Source organism: Hypomesus nipponensis, chromosome 21 (genome assembly GCF_054491055.1).
Source record: "Hypomesus nipponensis isolate SF chromosome 21, ASM5449105v1, whole genome shotgun sequence".
Taxonomy (NCBI): Eukaryota; Metazoa; Chordata; class Actinopteri; order Osmeriformes; family Osmeridae; genus Hypomesus; species Hypomesus nipponensis.
Genome location: NC_140381.1, coordinates 11,027,199 through 11,050,160, shown reverse-complemented (window position 1 = coordinate 11,050,160; position 22,962 = coordinate 11,027,199). Strand labels below are relative to the sequence as shown.

General features: G+C 44.8%; 3 protein-coding genes and 1 pseudogene across 9 annotated transcripts; 1 reads left to right on the top strand and 3 right to left on the bottom strand.

The window, feature by feature from the left end:
- Positions 1-2,191: 2,191 nt before the first annotated feature.
- Positions 2,192-9,535, bottom strand: LOC146237986 (uncharacterized). 3 transcript variants are annotated; one of them, XM_084686174.1, is made up of 10 exons: positions 9,376-9,535; positions 8,907-9,026; positions 8,423-8,614; positions 8,226-8,277; positions 7,762-8,128; positions 7,615-7,651; positions 5,174-7,361; positions 2,928-4,945; positions 2,694-2,799; positions 2,192-2,461 (listed from the first exon to the last, which is right to left on the bottom strand). In XM_084686174.1, exons 1-10 carry the CDS (start codon positions 9,421-9,423, stop codon positions 2,313-2,315), a joined length of 5,277 nt encoding a protein of 1,758 aa, XP_084542300.1. In that variant the 5' UTR covers positions 9,424-9,535; the 3' UTR covers positions 2,192-2,312. The 3 variants fall into 3 exon arrangements, with proteins under 3 accessions (XP_084542300.1, XP_084542301.1, XP_084542302.1); XM_084686175.1 differs by having other exon boundaries at positions 2,694-2,796; XM_084686176.1 differs by having other exon boundaries at positions 8,423-8,599.
- A 2,520-nt stretch (positions 9,536-12,055) lies between these two features.
- LOC146237985 (fish-egg lectin-like) lies at positions 12,056-14,703 on the top strand. 4 transcript variants are annotated; one of them, XM_084685712.1, is made up of 6 exons: positions 12,056-12,129; positions 12,794-12,888; positions 12,990-13,217; positions 13,521-13,738; positions 13,829-13,956; positions 14,210-14,703. In XM_084685712.1, the coding sequence occupies exons 2-6, from the start codon at positions 12,825-12,827 to the stop codon at positions 14,355-14,357; spliced, it is 786 nt and encodes a 261-aa protein (XP_084541838.1). In that variant the 5' UTR covers positions 12,056-12,129; positions 12,794-12,824; the 3' UTR covers positions 14,358-14,703. The 4 variants fall into 4 exon arrangements, with proteins under 4 accessions (XP_084541838.1, XP_084541836.1, XP_084541839.1 ...); XM_084685710.1 differs by having other exon boundaries at positions 12,987-13,217; XM_084685713.1 differs by having other exon boundaries at positions 12,066-12,129; positions 12,745-12,888.
- Positions 14,704-16,464: 1,761 nt separating this feature from the next.
- On the bottom strand, positions 16,465-17,662 carry LOC146237984 (uncharacterized). 2 transcript variants are annotated; one of them, XM_084686051.1, is made up of 3 exons: positions 17,145-17,662; positions 16,932-17,037; positions 16,465-16,701 (listed from the first exon to the last, which is right to left on the bottom strand). In XM_084686051.1, exons 1-3 carry the CDS (start codon positions 17,640-17,642, stop codon positions 16,562-16,564), a joined length of 744 nt encoding a protein of 247 aa, XP_084542177.1. In that variant the 5' UTR covers positions 17,643-17,662; the 3' UTR covers positions 16,465-16,561. The 2 variants fall into 2 exon arrangements, with proteins under 2 accessions (XP_084542177.1, XP_084542178.1); XM_084686052.1 differs by having other exon boundaries at positions 16,932-17,034.
- Positions 17,663-18,896: 1,234 nt separating this feature from the next.
- LOC146237978 (sulfotransferase 6B1-like) overlaps positions 18,897-22,962 on the bottom strand; it is a 44,269-nt pseudogene continuing 40,203 nt past the window's right edge.

Below are 22,962 nucleotides of genomic sequence, written 5' to 3'. Positions count from 1 at the left end.
GAACACTCCACAGTACAAGAGACGTTAGCTGACAGATGGAGGGAGGAGCGACTGATGGCAGGACCGGACACCATTTCTGAAAATATTCGTTCAAATGAGTGCCAGTTAGTGTGTCAGTTATTTCCACTAGGAGGTGATATCGTCCAAGCATTAGCCTACAGTTTTGAGTCATATTAAAGCGAAATGTCGACAAACAATGCACAGGCAAGATGAGTGCTTCTCCGGCATAATGAAATGCACTGCATGAAATAAGTTCAGGCGTGTTTATGTAATTAATTTAATTCTCAAATAATAAGCTTGTTAAAGCTGGACATTCATGGGAGCTGTTGATAATGTACTGATTCGTAATGTGCATGTGTTTGACTCTTATTTAGTTATGTTTTACATCTGAATTACACGTGTGTTTTGTATTGAGTTGTATTTGGGCACATCTTTTTTGAATTCGACTAGGGATCAGCGAAATGGACAACACCTAAGTAATTTGACCACAACCCCAGCTCAGGATGGTTTTTAAGGGCAGATTTGGACAGGGGAAGTAGCAGGAAATTAGCAACAGGTTGCGGACAAACGTACGTACCAGGACGAGGATGCAAGGGTTAATAGAAGGTCTTCGAGAGAGAACGCAGCTGGCCCGGTTTTCTGTCTAAATCTAACTCCCCTGTTTGTGAACGTGCTCAGGTTGTTTCTGCATCACACAACAGTAATCAACTGACACATTTTAATAGTTTTAATGGCCTATTACACACAAATGTCAAATTTGTCAAAAATAATACTGTGTAAGCAATGGATTGGTTTAGTTGCCCTTTTGTAAGGATTAGTCTTTGAAACAAAACAGAACGTCCTTTATTCTGAAATTACCGGTCTCCATCCCATCCACAAGATGGGACTTTTCTCTCTTTCCAAAGCCAAAAGTATATCAAACTTTGGTCATCATTCATATTAATTAGCCATTTATATTCCAGTGACAGTTTACATTCATCACATTATTTGAATTCATTAGTAGGCTGTTTAAAACGTAGAACAACATTTTTTATTCAGAGTAACTCAAAATGTTTATTTTTACCTTGCTCCACAACAACTGAAATCCTTTCGATGAGATAGTCAGAGAAAAAAGAATCAGCCTCCTTCTAGATGTCCAACAGCTTCTTTGTATGTAGGAGACATACACCAACATGTTACTGAGGCAATGCTCTACAACCACTTCAGTCCCGCCGGGACCTTCCCCTCTATCTACGTCTGCAGAGACAGGGTCACCCAGCACTCTCTGGGTTATGCTTATGTCAACTTCAAGAGGTCAGTGGATTACGAGCAAGCCTCAGAGTTCTTGAATTTTAAACTGACTGATGGCTCTCCGATTAGTGACTTGGGCCCACCAGCGCGACCCGACCCTGACAAAGAGCACTGTCGGTAGACCCATTCACAAGCCCAGGTCCAGGTCCAGCCTCAGGTCCAGGTCCAGCATCAGGTCCAAGTAAAGGTCCAGACCCAGCCTCAGACCGAAGTCCTACAGGTCCAGACCCAGACTTAGGTCCAGACCCTGCCTCAGGGCCAAGTCAAGCAGGTCCTGATCCAGTCTCTGGTTGATCTCCTGACTCAGGCTGATTCCCGGACCCAGGTCCTGACCAAAGCCTTCACCCTTGCCTTGATGCCTATGCAGAAGGTGTAAACCATACAGGCCGGCCTGCCTGCCGTGCCCGGTCTGACCTTGAGAAGGTGAGAGAAGACACGCTTTGGGGCGCCTGCCTGCCGCGGCCTGTCTACCCTCTGTCACCAGTGAACCAGTACAGTTTGTGTGTGAATGTGTGTGTCTCTGTGTGTGTGTTAGCTAAACATGTGTGAGCAGATGCAAGCAGGACCACTTGGAATAAAGAAGAACGGTGGTGTGTTTCAACCTAATAATTACAAAAGAAGGCTCTTTTTAAATTGGGGAACAATCAAAACTATTCTGAACTAACTCAAGTAACATTCTTAAAATACATATGGTCATGTGTCATGTGTATTTAAAAGTTTTAGAAAAGCTCATGTTTAAGGTAACTTTTACACTGATGTAAAGTGGTTTTGTACAATTACTTTAACAAATGCTAATCAGCCTCTCTGTGTGGCTGCAGTCCTGACATGGTGATGTCACAACCTTGTACACAAACAGCTTAAACGATTACAAAGGAGATATAAACGAAATTCCAGTCGTTTTTATTGGAATATCCTAAAAACATGGTTACACAGAACTGAAGAAGAGGGGAGTAGCTACGGTTGTTGCCGTAGTGACAGGTTCTCTTTCTCTGCCAGCCAGTTGAGTAAGCAGGTGGCGCCCTCTACTGGTGAATATCCTTCACGCAGCCAAAGCAGAAAACCCTGGAGAGAGCTGCAGAGATCCCCCGGAAGAAAGCTTTGAAGGACTTTTTCTTTTTCTTCTTCTTCTTCTCCTCTCCTCCAGCAATGGAAGACTCACCAAGGTCTGGACCTGGACAGGAAACACCATCACACAGCAAGGTATGACATCACACAGAACTTCAGCACTGTGACCTCTCACTTAAAAATAGTATGTGTGTGCATATCTGTATACCTGTATGTGTGTGTGTGTGTGTGTGTGTGTGTGAGTGAGTTTTGGTGTGCAAGTCTGTGTGTGTGAAATGGTGGGAGAGCTAACTAAAGTGGGAAAGCCTAAATGAGCAAATATGCAGTCAGAAACTCACGTTCAGTGCTAAGGGGAGAAACTTTGTTTGTCCTGAATATTCTGATTGTCTTTTTTCCCTTGGCATCCACATTTTGTCCATCCTTAAGGAAGGTCTTCTCTTTCTTCTGGGTTTGGAAGTGAGAGCAAAGACACACTGATTCATTGAGATTGTCACATATCGTCCCTTACCATCGCTGGCTCAGCTCAAGTCAGTTCTACCTAGTGCCAGTGTGTGGTGTTGTTTTCAGCTTACCAGTGTGAACCATCTCTGGAGGATGGGGGTGTCGGTCTTTCCCAAATGATGTCCCTCTGGGCTAGGGGCCCGAGCCATGGAGCCCCTGGAGGTGGAGGAGCTGATGGAGGATTTGGAGGACGAAGGGGAGGAGAGAACAGAGGTGGAAGAAGAGGAGGAGTAGCAGGACCGGGAAGTGGAGGAGGATGAGAGGCAGGAGGCGAGTCTGCTGGCCTTTTCCAAGCCAGCAGACTCTATGTCAAGTCCTTCATCCAAGCTCCCGTTTGTGATGAAGGTGGTGAAATTTCTACCGGCCTTTTCCAAGCCAGCAGTGTCCATCTCAAGTCCTTCACCCAAGCTAGTGTTGCTTAAGAAGGGGCTGGAACTTCCACCGGCCTTTTCTAAGCCAGCAGTGTCTATCTCAAAGCCTTGATCCAAGCTCATGTTTGTGATGAAGTTGGTGGAATTTCTACCGGCCTTTTCCAAGCCAGTAGTGTCCATCTCAAGTCCTTCATCCAAGCTTGTGTTGCTTAAGAAGGGGCTGGAATCTCCACTGGACTTTTCTAAGCCAGCAGACATCATCTCAAGTCCTTCATCCATGCTCCTGTTTGTGATGAAGGTGGTGGAATTTCTACCGACCTTTTCCAAGCCAGCAGTGTCCATCTCAAGTCCTTCAGCCAAGCTCGTGTTTGTGATAAAGGTGGTGGAATTTCTACTGGCCTTTTCCAAGCCAGCAGTGTCCATCTCAAGTCCTTCATCCAAGCTTGTGTTGCTTAAGAAGGGGCTGGAACTTCCACCGGCCTTTTCTAAGCCAGCAGTGTCTATCTCAAAGCCTTGATCCAAGCTCATGTTTGTGATGAAGTTGGTGGAATTTCTACCGGCCTTTTCCAAGCCAGTAGTGTCCATCTCAAGTCCTTCATCCAAGCTTGTGTTGCTTAAGAAGGGGCTGGAATCTCCACTGGACTTTTCTAAGCCAGCAGACATCATCTCAAGTCCTTCATCCATGCTCCTGTTTGTGATGAAGGTGGTGGAATTTCTACCGACCTTTTCCAAGCCAGCAGTGTCCATCTCAAGTCCTTCATCCACTCTCGTGTTTATGATGAAGTTGGTGGAATTTCTACTAGCCTTTTCCAAGCCAGCAGTGTCCATCTCAAGTCCTTCATCCAAGCTTGTGTTTGTGATGAAGGTGGTGGAATTTCTACCGGCCTTTTCTAGGCCAGCAGAGTCCTCTGCGCTCTCCTTCTCCTCAGAACCTGTTTCCAAATCAGGAATCTCACCCGACACGGCAGAAGGGTGCCAAAACTCGGCGTGACGGCAGATCACCGTGGCGACATTCTCAGCCATGCAGACGATGCCTGCCCCTCCCTGGAGGGCGGAGTGGACCTGGGCCCTGTTGCTATCGGAACATAGCATCAGCTCAGCGTAGGTCGCCTCAAACATGGCGTCCAGGGCGTCGGCGCCACCGAAGAGCGGGTTCTGGGGTTCGTGCTCCAGGACGAGGCCGATCCCGGCTTGGTTCCAGAGAAACCAGCTCACGTCTTGGAAGAGGACAGACTCTATCTCCGAGTTGGTGGGGGTGAAGCAGGAACGAAGGGGCCCCTGGAGGGCCAGGCGTCCCACCAGCCTGTGCAGCAGGTCATGCAGGGTCTGGTGGTGCAGGGCGCTGGGCCGGGGGGGCATCAGGACCTTCTCCTGGATCAGAACCTCCCCGGGCTGGAGGGAGGGGGTCTCAGAGGGGCTCATGGGTAGGGAGGGATGAGCCTGGACCTCCTCCGGGAGGCCTGCAGCTCCATAATCTTCATCCTTCTCCTCTTCCTCGATCAATGCACCCATGGCAATTGTCTGGCAATCTGACCCTTCTTCCTCTTCGTGGAAATCATCAGGGTAGTCAGCGTTTTCGTTGTCATCCATCTCAGGCTGTCCTACTTCCTGGCTGGTGAGACCTGACTCTGGATTGAGACTTCCTGTTGTCACTTTCTGGTCTTCAGAGGAGGAGCTGGCTAGGTTACCGACCCTGGTCTTGGCTTTAGCATCAAGGCCTGGCACAAGAAAACTCACTTTTAACTACTATTACTATTAGCGATTAACAATACTTTTCTCATATCATATTTCATCTGTTAACTACAATACTATTATTATAGTTATTTACTTGGACTACATTGTCATTCAGCAGATCTTAATACTTGCAAATCTTTCTTATAATCGCATGTCTTACAAAAGCATAGTTACCATTTTTTTTATATCTAAAGGTTAAAAAATGTCTCTACCTTTGCGGACAACAACCATGTTTTCTTGTGGGTCGTTGCAGGTCTTGTAGATGTCACTTCCCGCCTGGGTAGTCAACACCTCACAAATGGCCTCCAGTGCCTGCCTCTGTTCCTGGCTGTAGGAGGGCTTCAACTTGCTCTGCGATGTCCTACTACCCTCAACCTTATGCCTGGGGCCCGGCGTCATCCCACGGGACCAGTCCACAGAGGGACAGTCACTGCTCTCACTGCTGCTGTCACTGCTGCTGTCACCACTGCTGTCACTGCCGTCCAAGGACGCATCGCTGCAGGAGTCGGCCCGGTGGTCCTCCATGAGGTCTTCTTCACCCAGCAGGTTCCCCATCAGGCTCTTGAAGGCCATCTGGAAAAAACTGTACAGCAGAGGGGTGAAAAGTTCCTGGTCCAGATGTTCCTTGTCCTCCAGGTTCTGGAAGTTGGGCTCGGAGCGGCAATGGGGTGTCGAGGGGAGTGGTCCAATCTGGGTGTCCAGGAGAAGCTGATAAATGCAGTTAATCAACTGCTTGGAGAAGTGTTGGATCCTCCCCTGGAACATCCTGGTGCACATGCTGTGCGATGCCAGCAGGCGGCCCAGGTCGTTCTCCGCCTGGTCGAACGATTTGACGGAGGAGCCTCCGTCGCGTTTGTCGTCGTCGTCAGGCGAGGAGGCCAAGTGGGCCATCCGCATGATAATTTCCAGCATGTTTTCAGCGATGAGGCTGAGGTCTTGGCAGCTGGCAGCACTGCTAGCCTCGCTCCAGGCGCTAGCGCTCCTGGAAGAGGGAGGGGCGGTCTCCTCCTTCTTCTGATGGTCCTCCTGCTCCTCCTTGCTAGGAGAGCTGCACTCCACTGATCGCTCCTGCCGGATGTCAAGAGGGAGGCATTCCTGATTCCTGCTGCTCCTCCCACTGTTGCTGCTGGCTTCCAGGTTCCTCCTCAGGGCATCCAGCTCCACGGCAACGTCTCCTAGCAGGCTCTGGCTAACACACTCCACCACCATGGTGAAGGTCTTACTTCCAGGCTGCAGGAAGTCTGCCACCTCCACTTGCCCAATCAGCTGCTGGGCTGCGTGGAAGTTCTTCAGGACGTTGTGGATTACGTTGCAGGCCGTAGCCACGCTCTGGAGCAGGGAGGCCTCGTAGACCTCTTGGGGCTGGTCCAGGGAAGAGCCTCCTTCTGTGGGCTCCATCTCCTGGAGGAAGCCCCCCACCATCCTCACCAGCTCCAGCTTCTCCTCTGTGGGGACCACGCCCGGGCTGTGGAACAGGGCGTGGCGGGCCAGGATTCCAGAGAGGCTGTCCTTCAGGGAGCAGAGGGGCGGTGATGTCATGCGGCTGGGCGGAGCCATCGCCTTCTCCATCTCTTCTGCCTCCGCCATGCTGCCAGTGAGGAAGGAGGCCATCTCCATCCTCTCCCTTGTGTCGGCAGACGACGGGGGCCACGGGGACACCAGCTCGTTGATGGCGTCGGAGTGACTGTTGGCGAGGACCTGAATATTCTCCTTGGCGTCCTGCCAGGCGTTGCATATCAGGTCCTCGGAGATGCTGGTCACAGGGCTGTCCGACAGCAAGCAGCCGGGGTGGTGGAGTGCAAACTTCTCCAGCACCTCTCCCATGACAGACTTGTAGAGCTCCTCCACACAGGCTGACAGCCTGTCCTCTGCATTGTGCTTTTGTTTATCCATCACCGCCTGCACCTTCAACAGAATCTCTGCCACAGTGAGGGAAGCCGTGGCGAGGACGTCCTCCTCCGCGGGCCTATCAGAGTCCAACATCGGAGGCCTGCCACCTAGCAGCCTGCTCTGGGGCCTGGATCCCTGCCCTCCTATCAGCAGAGGCTGGAACCTCTCTGAGATCATTCTCAGAACGCCCTGGGGGACGTAGGGGTGGGCAGAGCCCAGAAAAGAGGCCTGGTCCTGGGGAGAATCAGCAGGGTTGAAACATACCATCCCAGTCAGAGAGCCAGTGACAGGCCTGGCTGGGGACAGCAGCCCTGCGGAAGAGGACCTGTCGCTCTGGGAGTCCCAGCTGCTGTAGGAGATGGCGACGGACAGCGGGCGATCCTCTTGGTCTTTGCAGATGTGGAAGACCTGGTAAAGGGCCATGGCGGGCAGGACCACCTCGTTTGTCACCTTGAGAACCCACTCCATGACCTCCTCTGAGCGCTCCTGAAGCTCAGCTACGCTCTTGTTCTGGGAGGGAGGGAGGGAGGGTGGGAGGGAGGGAGGGAGGGAGGGAGGGAGGGAGGGAGGGAGGGAGGGAGGGAGGGAGGGAGGGAGGGAGGGAGGGAGGGAGGGAGGGAGGGAGGGAGGGAGGGAGGGAGGGAGGGAGGGAGGGAGGGAGGGAGGGAGGGAGGGAGGGAGAAAAATATGTGATGTGGCAATTCAGATACATGTGGTGATTGTCAGACTGAGTAAAAGCAATTCCCGTAAACATTTTATTTACCTTTCTCAACAGGACCCTGTTGATGATTTTCCAATGACTGTAACAAGAACAAGAACTGACGTTTGACAGTACAATGACAACTGACGATCGTAACATCATTCTGAAGAGGACACTAGTCTAAAGGGGAGCGTTTGGAGGAACACTCACGGGTGTGACATCATGGCCTCCAACAAAGACAGCTCGTCCCCGGTCTCCTCCAATGACAAAAGACTGGGCGTGGTCTCCCGGATCACAGGGTCATTCAAGGTTGGAGGTGGAGAAGAACCTGGCGACTGTGCCTCAGGTCGGCATGGGGACAGAGGTAGAGACGGAGGTGGAGACAGAGGAGGAGACAGAGGTGGAGACAGAGGCGGAGACAGAGGTGGAGACAGAGGTGGAGACGGAGGTGGAGCGGAGTACGCACTCACCCTTCCATCTGGTGTGGCTCTGCATCCCAGGGGCCCGAGTGTCTCAAAGGCCGACGCTCTGATTGGTTCCACTGGGCGAAAGGAACTTTTGATTGCTGGAAATACACCTAGAGGAAGAGGAGAGTCCCAATGTGATCGGTGGATCCCTTCTCTTGACAGAACGTGATCATTTAAATGTTGATACATTAATGAACAAAGACTCACAGTAGCTGGTCTGGGGGATGGGAAGCATCTTCGCACATGCACCACCAGTCACCTTAAGGCAAGAAACATACTTAGCAAGGCACAGTAACAGAGCCAGTATCAGAGATATAGGAGAGGTGGAGGAAGATAGAGAGGAGGGGAGGAGCCTGGCTGGAGTCTGTAGTACCCAGCGAGGTGGATTAGGGCCTTCTACCCACCACCCTGCCTAGTCCTGCCAGCTCGTCAGCCACGGCTGAACGATAAACTGCTCCAGCGTCCTCCACAACCCTCCAGGACTCTGCCAGGGGCCCCTTGTTGGCCCCTGTATCCTTCTCAGCTCCTGACGCCTTCCTGGCAGCCTTGCTCTTGCGGCTGGGCTCTGGGCATCGAGGAAGCTTTGGCACCAAGTTCTGACATGATTATATTGGTATTATTGCACTTCTACATTAGCATATAGTATTTGAGATTATGCTGATAAACTGATAAGCTGATGAACTGATAAAATATAGACTCCCTTGGCTCCTCTCACTGAAATACTGTCAGACTTATGCACTTCTGAACCTTTATTATCTACGGTTCTTATTAAATGCAAAACTATTTGTAAGTTGCTATTGATCAATGTGTCAGACATGAACAAAGTGTGAAATGTGTTGAGTCTTTCCAGGTATGTGTTCCTACAGATATATCTATGTGTGTTCCTACCTGGAGGGGTTTGTGAACGTCTGAGAAGAGCAGCTTCCTGTCTGAGAACACCAGGGAAGGAAGCTTCAGCCCCTGCTCTGGCCAACAGAGGGGCAACTGGACGGTAGCGAGACAAGCAGGCTAGACACACACACAAAAACACACAGACACACACACACGCCACGTAAATATACAGACGTTTGAAAACATTCATACACACACAAACATAAGGAGGAGTGAGAAGGGTTATCGGGAAAATACAGCGAGTGTCTTGAACAGAGATATTCGAAAAATGAATATGACTTCTACATATGAAATATCACTATGAAAAAGGTTTACAGTGTTAATCACGATAGGTAGGCTATTTGTGAAACACAACGCAAAAGTAGCCTTCTGAAACAATTTAGACAAATCGAAATAAGTAAGTATTTTTGTCGATGTTTATCGACAGTGTAAATTGTTTTATTGACTTTAGGTTTACTAGACTTACCTTCTGTTTAGGCCGCCTAAGTTTTTTATGTTTCGGGATGTCATCCATGTTTCTTTAAAGATGATAATCTAGGAAATACTCACATAAATATACATTTCAACAATAAATATACATTTCCACTACTCTTTCTAATGAGGAAAAAGTAGACGCGGTTCGCTTCTTGCCTGCATCAATGACTGATTTGATTTTGTAACGTTCTTATAAATTTGTAAAGCGCGTCACAATCCCTGTCTGCCCGATTACGTCATAATATGTCAATACACCATGGAGAGGGCCATGCGTCGTCTCTTCCTAAACAATGTGTTTTAGACAGAAAAGTGACGTTTTTATTTGATAAACCAAGTTTTCTTGCCATCTATATGTTTCATGTCGCAATGACGCCACCTACAGGCTGTATGGATAAATGAACCTGTGGGAGTTATGTCCAGGGCCCAATAGACAGAAATAAACAACCATTCATAGTCATTTGAAGTACTGGTTAAGTTATTATCAGTATTAGGCCTACTGTGTATATAGACAGACTTCAGTGCCCACCTCACACATGCCAGATATACCAAAGCAGTGCTATACTGCTTCAAGATACTGCTTGAAACCAACAACAAGCAACTGAATAGAGTAACAGTAATAATAACAGGCCGCCAAAGTTTTTAATGTTCTGGGATTTCATCCATGTTTCTTTAAAGATAAAGAACTAGGAAATACTAATATAAATCGTAAAAATAATGCATTTTAGGTCAAGACGACAAAATATTTTCAATCCTAACTCTAGTTTATGGTTTAGACTGTACAACCTTCTTTGGTAAATTGTAAGTACAATACAGGCCAGTACGTGGCGAATGCTTAACAACATGAATCAAGAAACCTCATTAGGAAAATAAAATAACTTTATAGAACATTTTAGCATCTTAGCATGATAGCTTTTTAATCAAACGTAATACTGGAGGCATTGGTACAATTGGCCTAAAGCAACAGACTATTGTCTATCCATAGTAACCCGACAGATAAAACTGTCATTCTCAAGATGGCAACTCAGACATCTAATAGAGAAAAAAGAATGAACAGTTAAAGTTCTCTAAAATCAAATGTCAAAAGTACAAACATGGTTAAATAGAAACCCAACAATGAAATACATTTTTGTCCTGTCATTTTCACCTACTTTTCAGCAAACATTTGCCACTTATCATTTAGACTGTGTTACTTCAGTAGCCAGTATGAACGGGTCTCAGAAAGACAACAATTCCAAACACATCACAGACATGGTTAATAATGGCTGTTGGAACTCTTCTCCCTTTGTTCTCTTCACTCACATGCACATGCACACGCACGTCATATGACAGTCAATCAACAAAACCATCACACACACACACACCCATACTCACACACAGTGTGGCAATCAATAACAGTCATACGCACACATACACACACACACAGTCCTTCAGGTTAGTCTATTGTCTTGGTCTCCTCGTTGGACTTGTTCAGGATGGTGAGCAGGTTCTTGGACATGAAGTAGGGCCTCTCTGCAGTTCCATCATTACGCTCCAAATCCTCCACTGTCACATGGGGAGAAAGTAGAAGAGACTCATCATCACCCGCCCAAAACACCAATGCATCATCAAACTACCATATTCAGGAATACATATGACACACCTCCTTCAGTTGCTCGTAAGTCACAATCATCACATTTGTCTTACCAGGTGTTTTTCTACCCCACAGTAAACAGACCGACAGACATGACAGTATACTATAGTGTGTATACTGTGTGTACTAAAGTGCATCAGAGACGTTACTATGAAAACTAAGGATTCAGAGTTTCCATGTTTACTTGTTTGTCATCTGCTTCTCTTGACATGGAGAGAAACAGCACACTGACCTAGACACAGCTCTGTCTTGTTGAGTTTGGCTGTCTGGTTACTGATGGGGTTTTCAGCCACACAGCTGTAGGTGTCTCCATCCTGGTCCTTCATCTCCAGATGGAGAGAGATGTTGGAGGAGAGATCAGGACTGCTGGTCTGGTGAAGTCTCTCCTCTCCTTAGTACCAGGTTAGGGTCACATCTCTCCCGTTCTTCACAGAACACTCCACCGTACAAGAGACGTTGTTAGCTGACAGATGGAGGGAGGAGTGACTGCTGGCAGGACCGGACACCGTGTCTGAAAATATTCATTCAAATGAATGCCAGTTAGTGTGCCAGTTATTTCCACTAGGAGGTGATATCGTCCAAGCATTAGCCTACAGTTTTGAGTCATATTAAAGCGAAATGTCCACAAACAATGCACAGGCAATATGAGTGCTTCTCCGGCATAATGAAATGCACTGCATGAAATAAGTAAAGGCTAGTGAGCAATAGGAATAGTGTGGAAGTACATTGTTCGTGTTTATGTAGGTAACCTAATACTCGAATAATAGGTATGTCAAAGTGAGACATTTATGGGAGTGGTTGACAATTGACTGATTCCTAATGTACATTAACAGTAACATGTACTGTTATTTAGTTATGTTTTACACTTGATGTAATTTGCTGAGATTTGTGTGTTTTGTATTGAGTTGTGTTTGGGCACATATTTTGCCGTGTCGAGTTTATTTAGTTGAATTAGACTAGGGATCAGCGAAATGGACAACACCTGAGTAATTGGACCACACCCCCAGCTCAGGATGGTTTTTAAGGGCGGATTTGGGACGGAGGAGGGAGGTGGAAAATAGCAGCAAGTTACGGACGGACGAAAAACGGACGGACGACACGAAGCTTGAAACAAAGGTCTTAGAGAGAGATTTACTTAGTTTTGGTTGCAGTTTATTTGTATCACCTTTTTCTTTTAACCATTGACCTGTACCTAGGGTGACCAGGCGTCCTCTTTTACCTGGATATGTCCACTTTTTGCGACCTAAAAAATGCTCTAATTTTGCCTTGACGGATATTCGTGTTTCTCTGGGTCCTTCACAAACTAGTTTTTACGCCCTTACAAGTTTTGGAAAGGGTATCTCCCTCACGTTTCAACTTCTTGCGCGAGCTCTGACTGTCATTGGTTGACCGCCTTCTCAGTGAGCACCTTGCCCCTTCCACTAGTTTCATTGTTAACAACAGCAAATGACATCTGCATGTATAAAAGATGACTTAACTTTGTTGTGGGGGGCGGGGGCGGGGTCATCACAGACAGTGGTTCTCAATCCTGGTCCACGGGACCCCCTGCCCTGCATTTGTTAGATATTGCCCTGCTCCAGCACACTCCAGCACACCTGATTCAAATAAATGGGCCTGATAACGACCCATTCATTTGAATCAGGTGTTTGACAATATGGTGTGGTGGAACCAGTACTTGACGTTTGGTGACGCCTCTACTTTCCACATAGTTTTACTCCCCTTCTGACACAGTTGTGACGGACGTTGGTTGGTATAAATCTGCTCCTCTGTCCTCCTACAGACCTACTTGTCAGTTAGTCACTGAGTAAGCCATGCCTCTCCGTATCGCAACACTCCTCTTTGCCCTGCACTGTCTGTTGCTGAGTTCATGTGTGGGTAAGTTTGTCTAACTGTTACTCAATCCTGTGCATGTTTTCCATCTTTCCCTGCTCTGACAACCCCCACCAACCCAAGTGTTTTTTTGGTTTGTCCAGCAGCATTTAGTTGTACACAGATCTCTGGTGCCCTGGTGCAGATTGATGTAGGTGTTGGACAAGTAATTGGGGTCAACAAAGACGACAGCATCTTCACAAGGTTTGGTTCAGCATGGACACAGTTGCCAGGCAAACTGAAGCATGTCACCGTAGGACCTGCAGGAGTCTGGGGAGCCAACAGAGAGAATCTCATCTTTAAACTAGTTGGGACTGACTGGGTGAATGTACCTGGTAAGTATAACTACACCAATGATAATAATATATGGATTTGTGCGCCACCAATAGACAAGGTTTGCATGTAGTCATTTTTAGACAGATAAAAGTGCGATATGTCTACAACCTCAGTGTGTAGTGATGATCTACATCTATGACCTACATGGGTGTTGAAGGACATTTTCTGTGTGAAATGTGCTGTGCAAGCTCTTTCCCACAGATGTGTTGTACATGACTAGTGTCATTCCTATAGGTTTTTTACAGACCTTTTCCAGATGGGATCATGAGCAATCATAAGTTAATGTTTTTGTTCTGGATCAGGTCTCTTGAAGCAGATTGATGCTGGTGGAGACCAGTTTTTGGCAGGAGCCAATCATGTCGATGCCCCCTACTGTCTTCCAAAGAAGAACACAGTTGGCTACAGTGGAAGTAATAGTGCTTTGAACTGGCGCCAAATTCCTGGCGGCCTGAAGTACTACAGCTGTGGTCCTTATAGCTGCTGGGGTGTTAACAGTGGTGATCAAATCTTTGTGAGGAAGGTAAGGCTGTGCTGGGCTCTGTCTGTGGAATAATTACTATCATCAATAAATGAATTGATTTTGCTTATCAGCCTTTGTTGGGTCCTCTAGGGGGTGAACTCCTTTAATTGTGAGGGGGACGGTACCTGGCAGAAGGTTCCAGGAAGCCTGTCTATGATCGAGGTGGGAAGTGACGGATCTGTCTATGGAGTGAATTCTGCAGGAGGCGTGTTCCGCAGGTTTGTCTCCACAAGTTCTTCTGTATTTTTTCATAATCTATGTAATTTTTTATAAATAAGTAGGCTATGCATTTTAATATAACATATACTGAAATATCAGTTGTAAAATGTAATTTAAATATGGACCCCTGCAAGCAAGCACACCCTACAATTTCCCCAGAAATTGTACCCTCTAGTTTTGTGATGGTGATACATTTTACTCTCAACTGTAAATGATTCCTTCATGATTAGAAGTGAAATGTCTCCATCGCAGGGATTCCACGTCTGCCTGTCAACCTGAAGGTACCGGCTGGACCCACATTCCTCTCTACAGCGGACAGGTGAAACATGTGTCCTATGATCTGGGCCATCTCTGGCTCATCCTGAACAATGATGCCATCTACGACTGCACTGAGCCCTGAGCACTGCTCTTACAGAGGGAGCCCTGCTGGGAAAACCCTGCAGTTTAATTACTTAATCATTACGCACCCTTTATTTTTTGATCTTCCAACACATCCTGAATTGGAAGAGTCATAATCATGCTGTGATTCTATTCCATTATCCGGTTCCAGTTTGGTTCATATGGATAAACACACCTATTGTGCAGATTTTAAACAGTATCCAGATATTTCAAATATCCTGAAGTGATCCTGTCACTACATGAGGGTATATTTGGTAATACTTTCCATAACTGTTAGTTTTAAAATAAGCATAATGATTGATCTGTTTTGGCTTTTGTATCATTAAAGCTTATTGCACTCAAAATTACATTAAACTGCTTGCGTCATTCTTCATAATACATCTCCATCACGCAGTTCTCCAGAGGTACTCGATTAGTGACGCAAGAAGATGGCAATCTCTGTTCCATGCTAGTCCTGAGAAATCGGTATCAAACACTAGCTAATGTTGGCTATCTACAAAATTGGCCAGCAAACTGCACTAGTATCAATCATTATTCAGTCATTTCACAAAGGGCATGTGGGCCCATTGTCTGAGGCATGGTAAACCGCCGGACAGAATGGAATAATTTATTTGAACTTGTTACATCGTTCAACTTTGACCTCAATATCTCAATGCTGTATGACATCTTTATGCAGCATACAGAGAATTCTCAGTTTTCAAAGATGACTAGTATTACACTAGTGCTCATTGTCAGGATTTTGTCAACATTAGGTGTATGTACAAAAAGGCCACACATTTACACACGCACACAAACATTCAAGACATGCACGACACATACTCATTACACATTTTTATGCCCTCACCTCTCAAGGCACGTTTGTGTCCTCACTTCACCTAGAAGTGGTAGAATGAGGTGCTCATAACACCAAGATGATGGCCTTGATAGCTAGGGAATTCACACATACTAAAATAGATGGATATCTCCACTGTATTTTGAGTCGTTGTGGATGAATGGTGAATACATTTAAAAACTGAATGAATAAATGAATATTTTTTACATAAACAAATAAATACATATACTGTGTACACACATATAACTGCCTGAGCATCTCTGCTGCTGTTCTCTGTTCATGTCATGCACATGGCTCATAGTGGTGTGCAAAAGGATCAAAAATAAATCCAATTGATTTTTATAGCCCTTTTTACACGCAAGCATGTCACAGAGGGCTTCACATACGCCCATAGAACTGCCCCTCAACCAACCCAAACCCTAAAGGAAACTGATGAGGATCGAGAGAGAGAGGAGGTTGTTCACTGTTGACTGATCCTTTCTCTCTTAGCGCTGGGCAAGGAAACATAATAGATCCAATGCTGGTCTCACGTCGATGCAGGCCTGAGCAAGTGTCTGTACAAGTTCTGACTTTGATCTGCCATACATGTGGCGTTATTAGCAGGTGTGTATGTGTAGGGTCATATGGTTTGGGCAAACATTGCACCTGACTACTCACCTAATAATGATAATCAGCAGAGTCCAACCTAAACATTAACACATTAAAAAAAAGCTGAAAATACTTTTATTCAAGAGTTTTATTACAATGTCAAGAACTGAATTTGATCTTCAGCCCACCTACACCCAGTAAGGGTTCAGAGTTGCTTTAAAGTTCAATTAAAAAAGATGTCACTTTGGGACATACAGACAAAAAGAAAGCCTTCATGCCCTCTGAGTGTTCCACTCTGAGTGTTCAGTTGCTGCAGTTAAAATGCAGAAAGAATGGATCTCTAACTGAAAAACTTGCTAAAATAACAGTCCACTGAGGAGTGAGGGTTCAGGGTTGCTGCAGTAAAAAGCAGAAAAATGAAGGACAAATATCTCTCTAACTGAAAAACTTGCTTAAATGTCAGCCATGTAAATGTAATGATAGTTCAAATATTACTTAAGGTAACTTTTACACTGATGTACAGTGGTTGTGTACAACCACTAACAAATGCTATTCAGCCTCTCTGTGTGAATGCAGTCCCTCACATGGTGATGTCACAACCTTGTACTCGAACAGTTAACGATTACAAAGGAGATATAAACGAAATTCCAGTATTTTTTATTGAAATATACTAAAAACATTAGTTACACAGAACTGAAGAAGAGGGAAGTAGCTACGGTTGTTGCCGTAGTGACAGGTTCTCTCTCTTTGACACTGCAGCAAGTTGAGTAAGCAGGTGGCGCCCTCTACTGGTGAATATCCTTCACGCAGCCGAAGCAGAAAGCCCTGGAGAGAGCTGCAGAAATCCCCCGGAAGAAAGCTTTGAAGGACTTTTTCTTCTTCTTCTTCTCTCCTCCAGCAATGGGGGACTCACCAAGGTCTGGACCTGGACAGGAAACACCATCACACAACAAGGTATGACATCACACAGAACTTCAGCACTGTGACCTCTCACTTAAAAATAGTGTGTGTGTGTGTGTGTGTGTGTGTGTGCATATCTGTATGCCTGTGTGTGTGTGTGAGAGTGTTTTTGTGCAAGTCTGTGTGTGTGAAATGGTGGGAGAGCCAACTAAAGTGGGAAAGCCTAAATGAGCAAATATGCAGTCAGGATCTCACGTTCGGTGCTAAGGGGAGAAACTTTGTTTGTCTTGAATAGTTTGCTTGTCTTTTTTCCCTTAGCAGCCACATTCTGTCCATCCTTAAGGAAAGTCTTCTCTTTCTTCTGGGTTTGGAAGTGAGAGCAAAGACACAAAGATTCATTGAGATTGTCACATGTCAGTTCTACCTAGTGCCAGTGTGTGGTGTTGTTTTTTTTTGTTTTCAGCTTACCAGTGTGAACCATCTCTGGAGGATGGGGGTGTCGGTCTTTCCCAAATGATGTCCCTCTGGGCTAGGGGCCCGAGCCATGGAGCCCCTGGAGGTGGAGGAGCTGATGGAGGATTTGGAGAACGAAGGAGAGGAGAGAACAGAGGTGGAAGAAGAGGAGGAGTAGCAGGACCGGGAAGTGGAGGAGGATGAGAGGCAGGAGGCAAGTGTGCTGGCCTTTTCCAAGCAAGCAGACTCTATGTCCAGTCCTTCATCCAAGCTTCTATTGCCTATGAAGGGGCTGGAACTTCCACCGGCCTTTTCTAAGCCAGCAGTGTCTATCTCAAAGCCTTGATCCAAGCTCATGTTTGTGATGAAGTTGATGGAATTTCTACCGACCTTTTCCAAGCCAGTAGTGTCCATCTCAAGTCCTTCGTCCAAGCTTGTGTTGCTTAAGAAGGGGCTGGAATCTCCATCGGACTTTTCTAAGCCAGCAGACATCATCTCAAGTCCTTCATCCATGCTCCTGTTTGTGATGAAGGTGGTGGAATTTCTACCGGCCTTTTCCAAGCCAGCAGTGTCCATCTCAAGTCCTTCTTCCATGCTTGTGTTGCTTAAGAAGGGTCTGGAACTTCCACCGGCCTTTTCTAAGCCAGCAGAGTCCATCTCAAGTCCTTCATCCAAGCTCGTATTTGTGATGAAGGTGGTCGAATTTCTACCGGCCTTTTCCAAGCCAGCAGGGTCCATCTCAAGTCCTTCATCCATGCTTGTGTTGCTTAAGAAGGGGCTGGAACTTCCACCAGCCTTTTCTAAGCCAGCAGAGTCCATCTCAAGTCCTTCATCCAAGCTTGTGTTGCTTAAGAAGGGGCTGGAACTTCCACCAGCCTTTTCTAAGCCAGCAGAGTCCATCTCAAGTCCTTCATCCAAGCTCCTGTTTGTGATGAAGGTGGTGGAATCTCTACCGGCCTTTTCCAAGCCAGCAGTGTCCATCTCAAGTCCTTCATCCAAGCTTATGTTGCTTAAGAAGGGGCTGGAACTTCCACCGGCCTTTTCTAAGCCAGCAGAGTCCTCTGCGCTCTCCTTCTCCTCAGAACCTGTTTCCAAATCAGGAATCTCACCCGACACGGCAGAAGGGCGCCAAAACTCGGCGTGACGGCAGATCAATATGGCTACATTCTCAGTCATGCAGACGATGCCTGCCCCTCCCTGGAGGGCGGAGTGGACCTGGGCCCTGTTGCTATCGGAACAGAGCATCAGCTCAGCGTAGGTCGCCTCACTGCTTGTGAGCAGTTTCAGAAGAGATGTGAAATGTGTAATGTTTGTTTTAAACAAGTCTTTTTGAAAGGCGTAAATTTGACCCCCACAGAAAAGAAATTCAAGTATGTGAAGTGTTGAGCCATGTTTTGGTTTCCTTTGGCTTGGCATGCCAAAGCACACCTGAAAACTATGGATTTTGTTGGTAGCTTTTATAAAGACAAATGCGTTTTGATACTGAAATTGTCACTTAATGTATAAAAACTGCTTCAACATATGACGGTTTTAAATATCTATAAAAAGTACTGTTGCATACGGCCAAAGGTATGTGCAGTGGTAAAATGTTTTGTGCATTGTCTGTGGTGGTGTTTTGTGTCTTAATATGTGTGTTCTAATTATTCACTACAGCACTTTGGCTAACCTCAGTAATGTGTGCTATCTACATGTCTAAATGTGCTTTCTACATAAAATTGACTGACTGACTGAGAGAGACTGTTAAAGAGAGACCAGTTAAATACGCTGTTAAGAGAAAGTACCTTTGCGGAAAAACACGCTGCCATATCCACTATGAGTGTTCTTGGAGCTCTCCTTCACGGCTGTAAAGCTGCTCTCGCTTGCAATGGTCTGGACTTGCTCATCGGTCAAAGGAAAGCCAAAGAACTTTGATAGCATCTGTATCCCGTCCACAAGATTCTGAATCATACAAAAAATGAGCAAAACTTGTTCAGGTTGGGCAGCACTGCCACAATCCCCAGATCCTCCATACTGTGTTTCTGTATCATTTTCCACATAACTTTCTGCAATGTAATGCTGTGTGTGACTTCACTGACTATGTATGTGTTATTAGGGTTCAGGAGCAGTTTTGCCTTGCTGCATTATAACATAGTGTATGAAAGACAGATATCAGATCTCACGCCTAGAGACTCCTGAACTTCTGTGTGCAGAATCACCTTGGTGTATTAAGAAAAATATTTTTGGCCAAAGCTAGGACGCTAATAGTTACTGCAAGTTGTAACTACAGGACAAGATTAAGTTCCATACCACAAAGGTCCCATATCCGACCGTAGGAGGCGCTACAGGTCACTGCTAAATGTTTTTTAATTTTTCATTATGGCATTTCCACCAATTTGTCAAAACATTCAGTGATTTTGTGACATTGTCCATGAACAGTTCCACTGTTCACAATGTTTTGACGGAACCCGCATCGCTGCTTGCAGCTATATTTGTATTTGAATCTATTGCAAAAAGTATCCGGTAATGGTCTGCATCTCACTCTGTTACCAATCGTATGTAGATGAGGGGATCCCTTACTGAATGGCTCCTCCTGAGTTTTCTTACATTTTTCTCTCTGAGTTTTAGGAAGTTTATCTTGTCTTCTTTAAGGGGTGGTTATCAGTGCTGATCTGTGGATGCCTTTTGACACTTTTTCCGAAATTATCGGTTAAACTGAACATGACAGTGCGCACCAGGAAGAAAAATGAAAGGCTCGGCTCACAGGTAATTTCGATATATAGCCAACATCGCATGAAGTCGCCCCAAACAATCAACTGAATCATTTGTGTGTGCGTGGTACAGAAGAAATGTCCACGGAAGCACAATTTCTATTTTAAAAGATTTTCGATTGTTCATTTCAACAGGCAGTGGACTATGTGTGTTACGCAGTGTTCTTAAGCGAAAGTTCAGAGGTCCTCTCTCCTCGGTGGTTGGAGTGGAGACTGAATGAGTCAGATGTCATAGTACAAAAAACTGGGAGGTACTCAAGTGCTCCGAGATTGTTCAGACAACACAGGGGAGATGGGAATCTCTAGTAGGCTTTGTTTATTTTCTCAGCATTTTGCAAACGTAATGTTTTTGCTCAAATTGTGCGGCTGACAACTGTTTTTTCATGGCATAAAAGGCTACAAGATTCATTTTAAAATTTGAGTTTTAAAGTTCTTATATGTGATCCAACGACTCAAAGAATGTTCGACCGTTCAGACAAGGAAATAGCCATACGGTCACATTGTGCCTATATAGGTAAATGGCAAGCTTTTTTGACAATTCTCGTCACATTCAGGTTTGCATCATACCAATTCCAGGAGGCCTAATTTGAGGAATAACTTGTGCGTATTGATGTGTATGAGGTATTGGTACTGGAGAGATCTCCACGGAAGCACAATTTCTCTTTTAGAAGACTTTCTATTGTTAATTTCAATAGGCAGTAAACTGAGCTGTGTGTGTTATACGCAGTGTTCCTAAGCGAAAGTTCAGAGGTCCTCTCCCTTACAAAAAAGAAATAGGCCTATACTTCAAGTTTATTTTGTAAGTATACTTAGTATAAAAAGTATACTATTATCGTGTTACTTAAAGTATACTAGCAGCGTACTAATTTATATACTTTTTTTGTACTAAGTAAACTGAATTGGCTCACTTTTTAGGTCATTTAGTACACTTTAAAGTAGGCTACACTTAGTAGTGTATTTCAAGGTTTACTTTTGAATACTGCATAGTAGCCTGCGTAGTGTACTTTCAGTTCATCAAGTATACTTCGTCAAGTACTTCAAAGTATACTTTGGAATACTCTAAAGAAGCCTGTGTAGTGAACTTTCAATTCATGAAGTATACTTCCCAAAGAACATCAAAAGTATACTTAGGGAGTCAGATGGCTGAGCGGTGAGGGAGTGGCTAGTAATCAGAGGGTTGCTGGATCGATTCCCCACCGTGCCAAAATGACGTTGTGTCCTTGGGCAAGGCACTTCACCCTACTTGCCTCGGGGGGAATGTCCCTGTACTTACTGTAAGTCGCTCTGGATAAGAGCGTCTGCTAAATGACTAAATGTAAATTATTTCCCATACTTTCAAATGCACTTTCAATCCATGAAGTATACTTCCCAAAGAACCTCAAAAGTATACTTTCCCAGTGCACTTTCATTTAATAGAAGTATGTCAATAAGTAAACATGTAAACATAATCTTACTATTATTTACTACTGTATTAATATCTTTAGGGGTCCCTCAAACGCCTCAGGTCTTTAGTCAATATTTACCTGCTGAGTTTTTAGCTTTTAGCTACGTAACCGGCTATTCGCAAGGAATCCAGCTGTTCTTATAAAATGTAACAGTTATTTAACTCATGGTTACAATGGTAAACCAACACAACAATGACAATTACCTCGCAACAAAACACTAAAATCTAAGCAGACACATTTAAAAAACGAAATTCATGAAGTTACATTTGTATTTCGAACAAACGGCAAACTTATCAGCACATTTTAACACTATTTACCGCTTTGCATCATGGGAATTGACTAGCCAATGAGCCACACTATTTTCATTATTTCACGTCGTTTTTCGCTCTTCAGTCAGTTTGACAGTAAAACCTTCAAATGCATAATGCAACCCTTCTGTCTGCTTCTTTCTCAAATAGCTTTTTCGTTTTTTTTCCCATTAATACTCCAATTGATAATTATTCGTGTGAGAGTATAGGGCTTCAGAATGTTTTAGCAGTAATTAAGGTTACAGCTTCAATAACAAAAAAAGATTTAATGTGCAATGCATAATAGATTTTCATAGACATGAATATTTAGAATCAGGTGGATCTAAAAAATGTAACCTGTAATGTACTTTAAAATTATTCTGACTGTTTTTGCTGTATAATAATAGAAAACATACATCCTACTCCAGAATAAATGTATACCATTTTCTGTTTCTAAGCATACTTCTTAATAGTATGTGTGAACTATAGTGAACTATTTTCAAAGCATACTCAAAAGTTTATCATAAGTGAACTATTTTCTAAGTATAATCCTTAAAAGTATATCAAAAGTGAACTATTTTCAAAGCATTCTTAAAAGCATATTAAAAGTAAACTATTTTCTAAGCATACTTCTTAAAAGTATATCAAAAGTGAACTAAAAGTGTACTATCCATATTTTAGTATACTTATAGTATACTTTAATATACTTCTTTTTTGTAAGGGCTCTCTCTCGTCGGTGTTAAGCTCTTCAGTATTTGACGTTTTAAATTGTATTTATACATTCATACATTATATGTTCATCAATCATACATTGTATGCACCTTCCTGCCAGTATATTCTGTGTTTGTGTAAACTTAAATGGCAATAAAAACGAAATCTGATTCTCTTCCTGGTATAGAAGACACTTTCCCGATGTTTCTCTATAACGAAAACAGTTTCTGACATCACAGACACAATTCAGTCAAGACACTTGCTTATTGATTTGACAATTTATTGATGACCATAGGAAATAGCTTTGACTTTGGCGAATATTTCGGCTACTTCGTTGCTCAGGGTTGATCCAGGGTCCGATGAGAATTGACCGATTGTTGTGAACGCATCCTGGATAGTGCTATGCGTTGCTGATGGGCTTTCATCATTTTGGAAAACAGGATCTCTTTATTGCGACCTCAAACATATTAACGCCAAAGCGATTCCGCTGGCGTCTGATTGGAAAGTGACGAATGCATCCAAATGTCAAAGTCCAGTTGACTCATGTCATGTGGACTGCTCACTCTGTTGTTACACACACTCGTAGGCCTTCATACACATTTTATTTAGGTATGAGATCAAATTGACATGTGAGCCGAGCCTT

Bases quoted from the DNA above. Each gene is read 5' to 3' on its own strand.
- LOC146237986 (XM_084686174.1), bottom strand. From the start codon at position 9,423: ATGGATGACATCCCGAAACATAAAAAACTTAGGCGGCCTAAACAGAAG. The intron at 8,278-8,422 runs GTGGGTAGAAGG...TCTTGCCTTAAG, and splicing joins TGGCAGGACTAGGCAGGGTG to GTGACTGGTGGTGCATGTGC. The intron at 2,462-2,693 runs GTGAGTTTCTGA...TTTCCTGTCCAG, and splicing joins TTCTCCCCTTAGCACTGAAC to GTCCAGACCTTGGTGAGTCT.
- LOC146237984 (XM_084686051.1), bottom strand. From the start codon at position 17,642: ATGGATGAAGGACTTGAGATGATGTCTGCTGGCTTAGAAAAGTCCGAT. The intron at 17,038-17,144 runs GTAAGCTGAAAA...TTCCAAACCCAG, and splicing joins TCCAGAGATGGTTCACACTG to AAGAAAGAGAAGACTTTCCT. The intron at 16,702-16,931 runs GTGAGATCCTGA...TTTCCTGTCCAG, and splicing joins TTCTCCCCTTAGCACCGAAC to GTCCAGACCTTGGTGAGTCC.
- LOC146237985 (XM_084685710.1), top strand. From the start codon at position 12,825: ATGCCTCTCCGTATCGCAACACTCCTCTTTGCCCTGCACTGTCTGTTG. The intron at 12,889-12,986 runs GTAAGTTTGTCT...TGGTTTGTCCAG, and splicing joins GTTGCTGAGTTCATGTGTGG to CAGCATTTAGTTGTACACAG. The intron at 13,957-14,209 runs GTTTGTCTCCAC...TCTCCATCGCAG, and splicing joins GCAGGAGGCGTGTTCCGCAG to GGATTCCACGTCTGCCTGTC.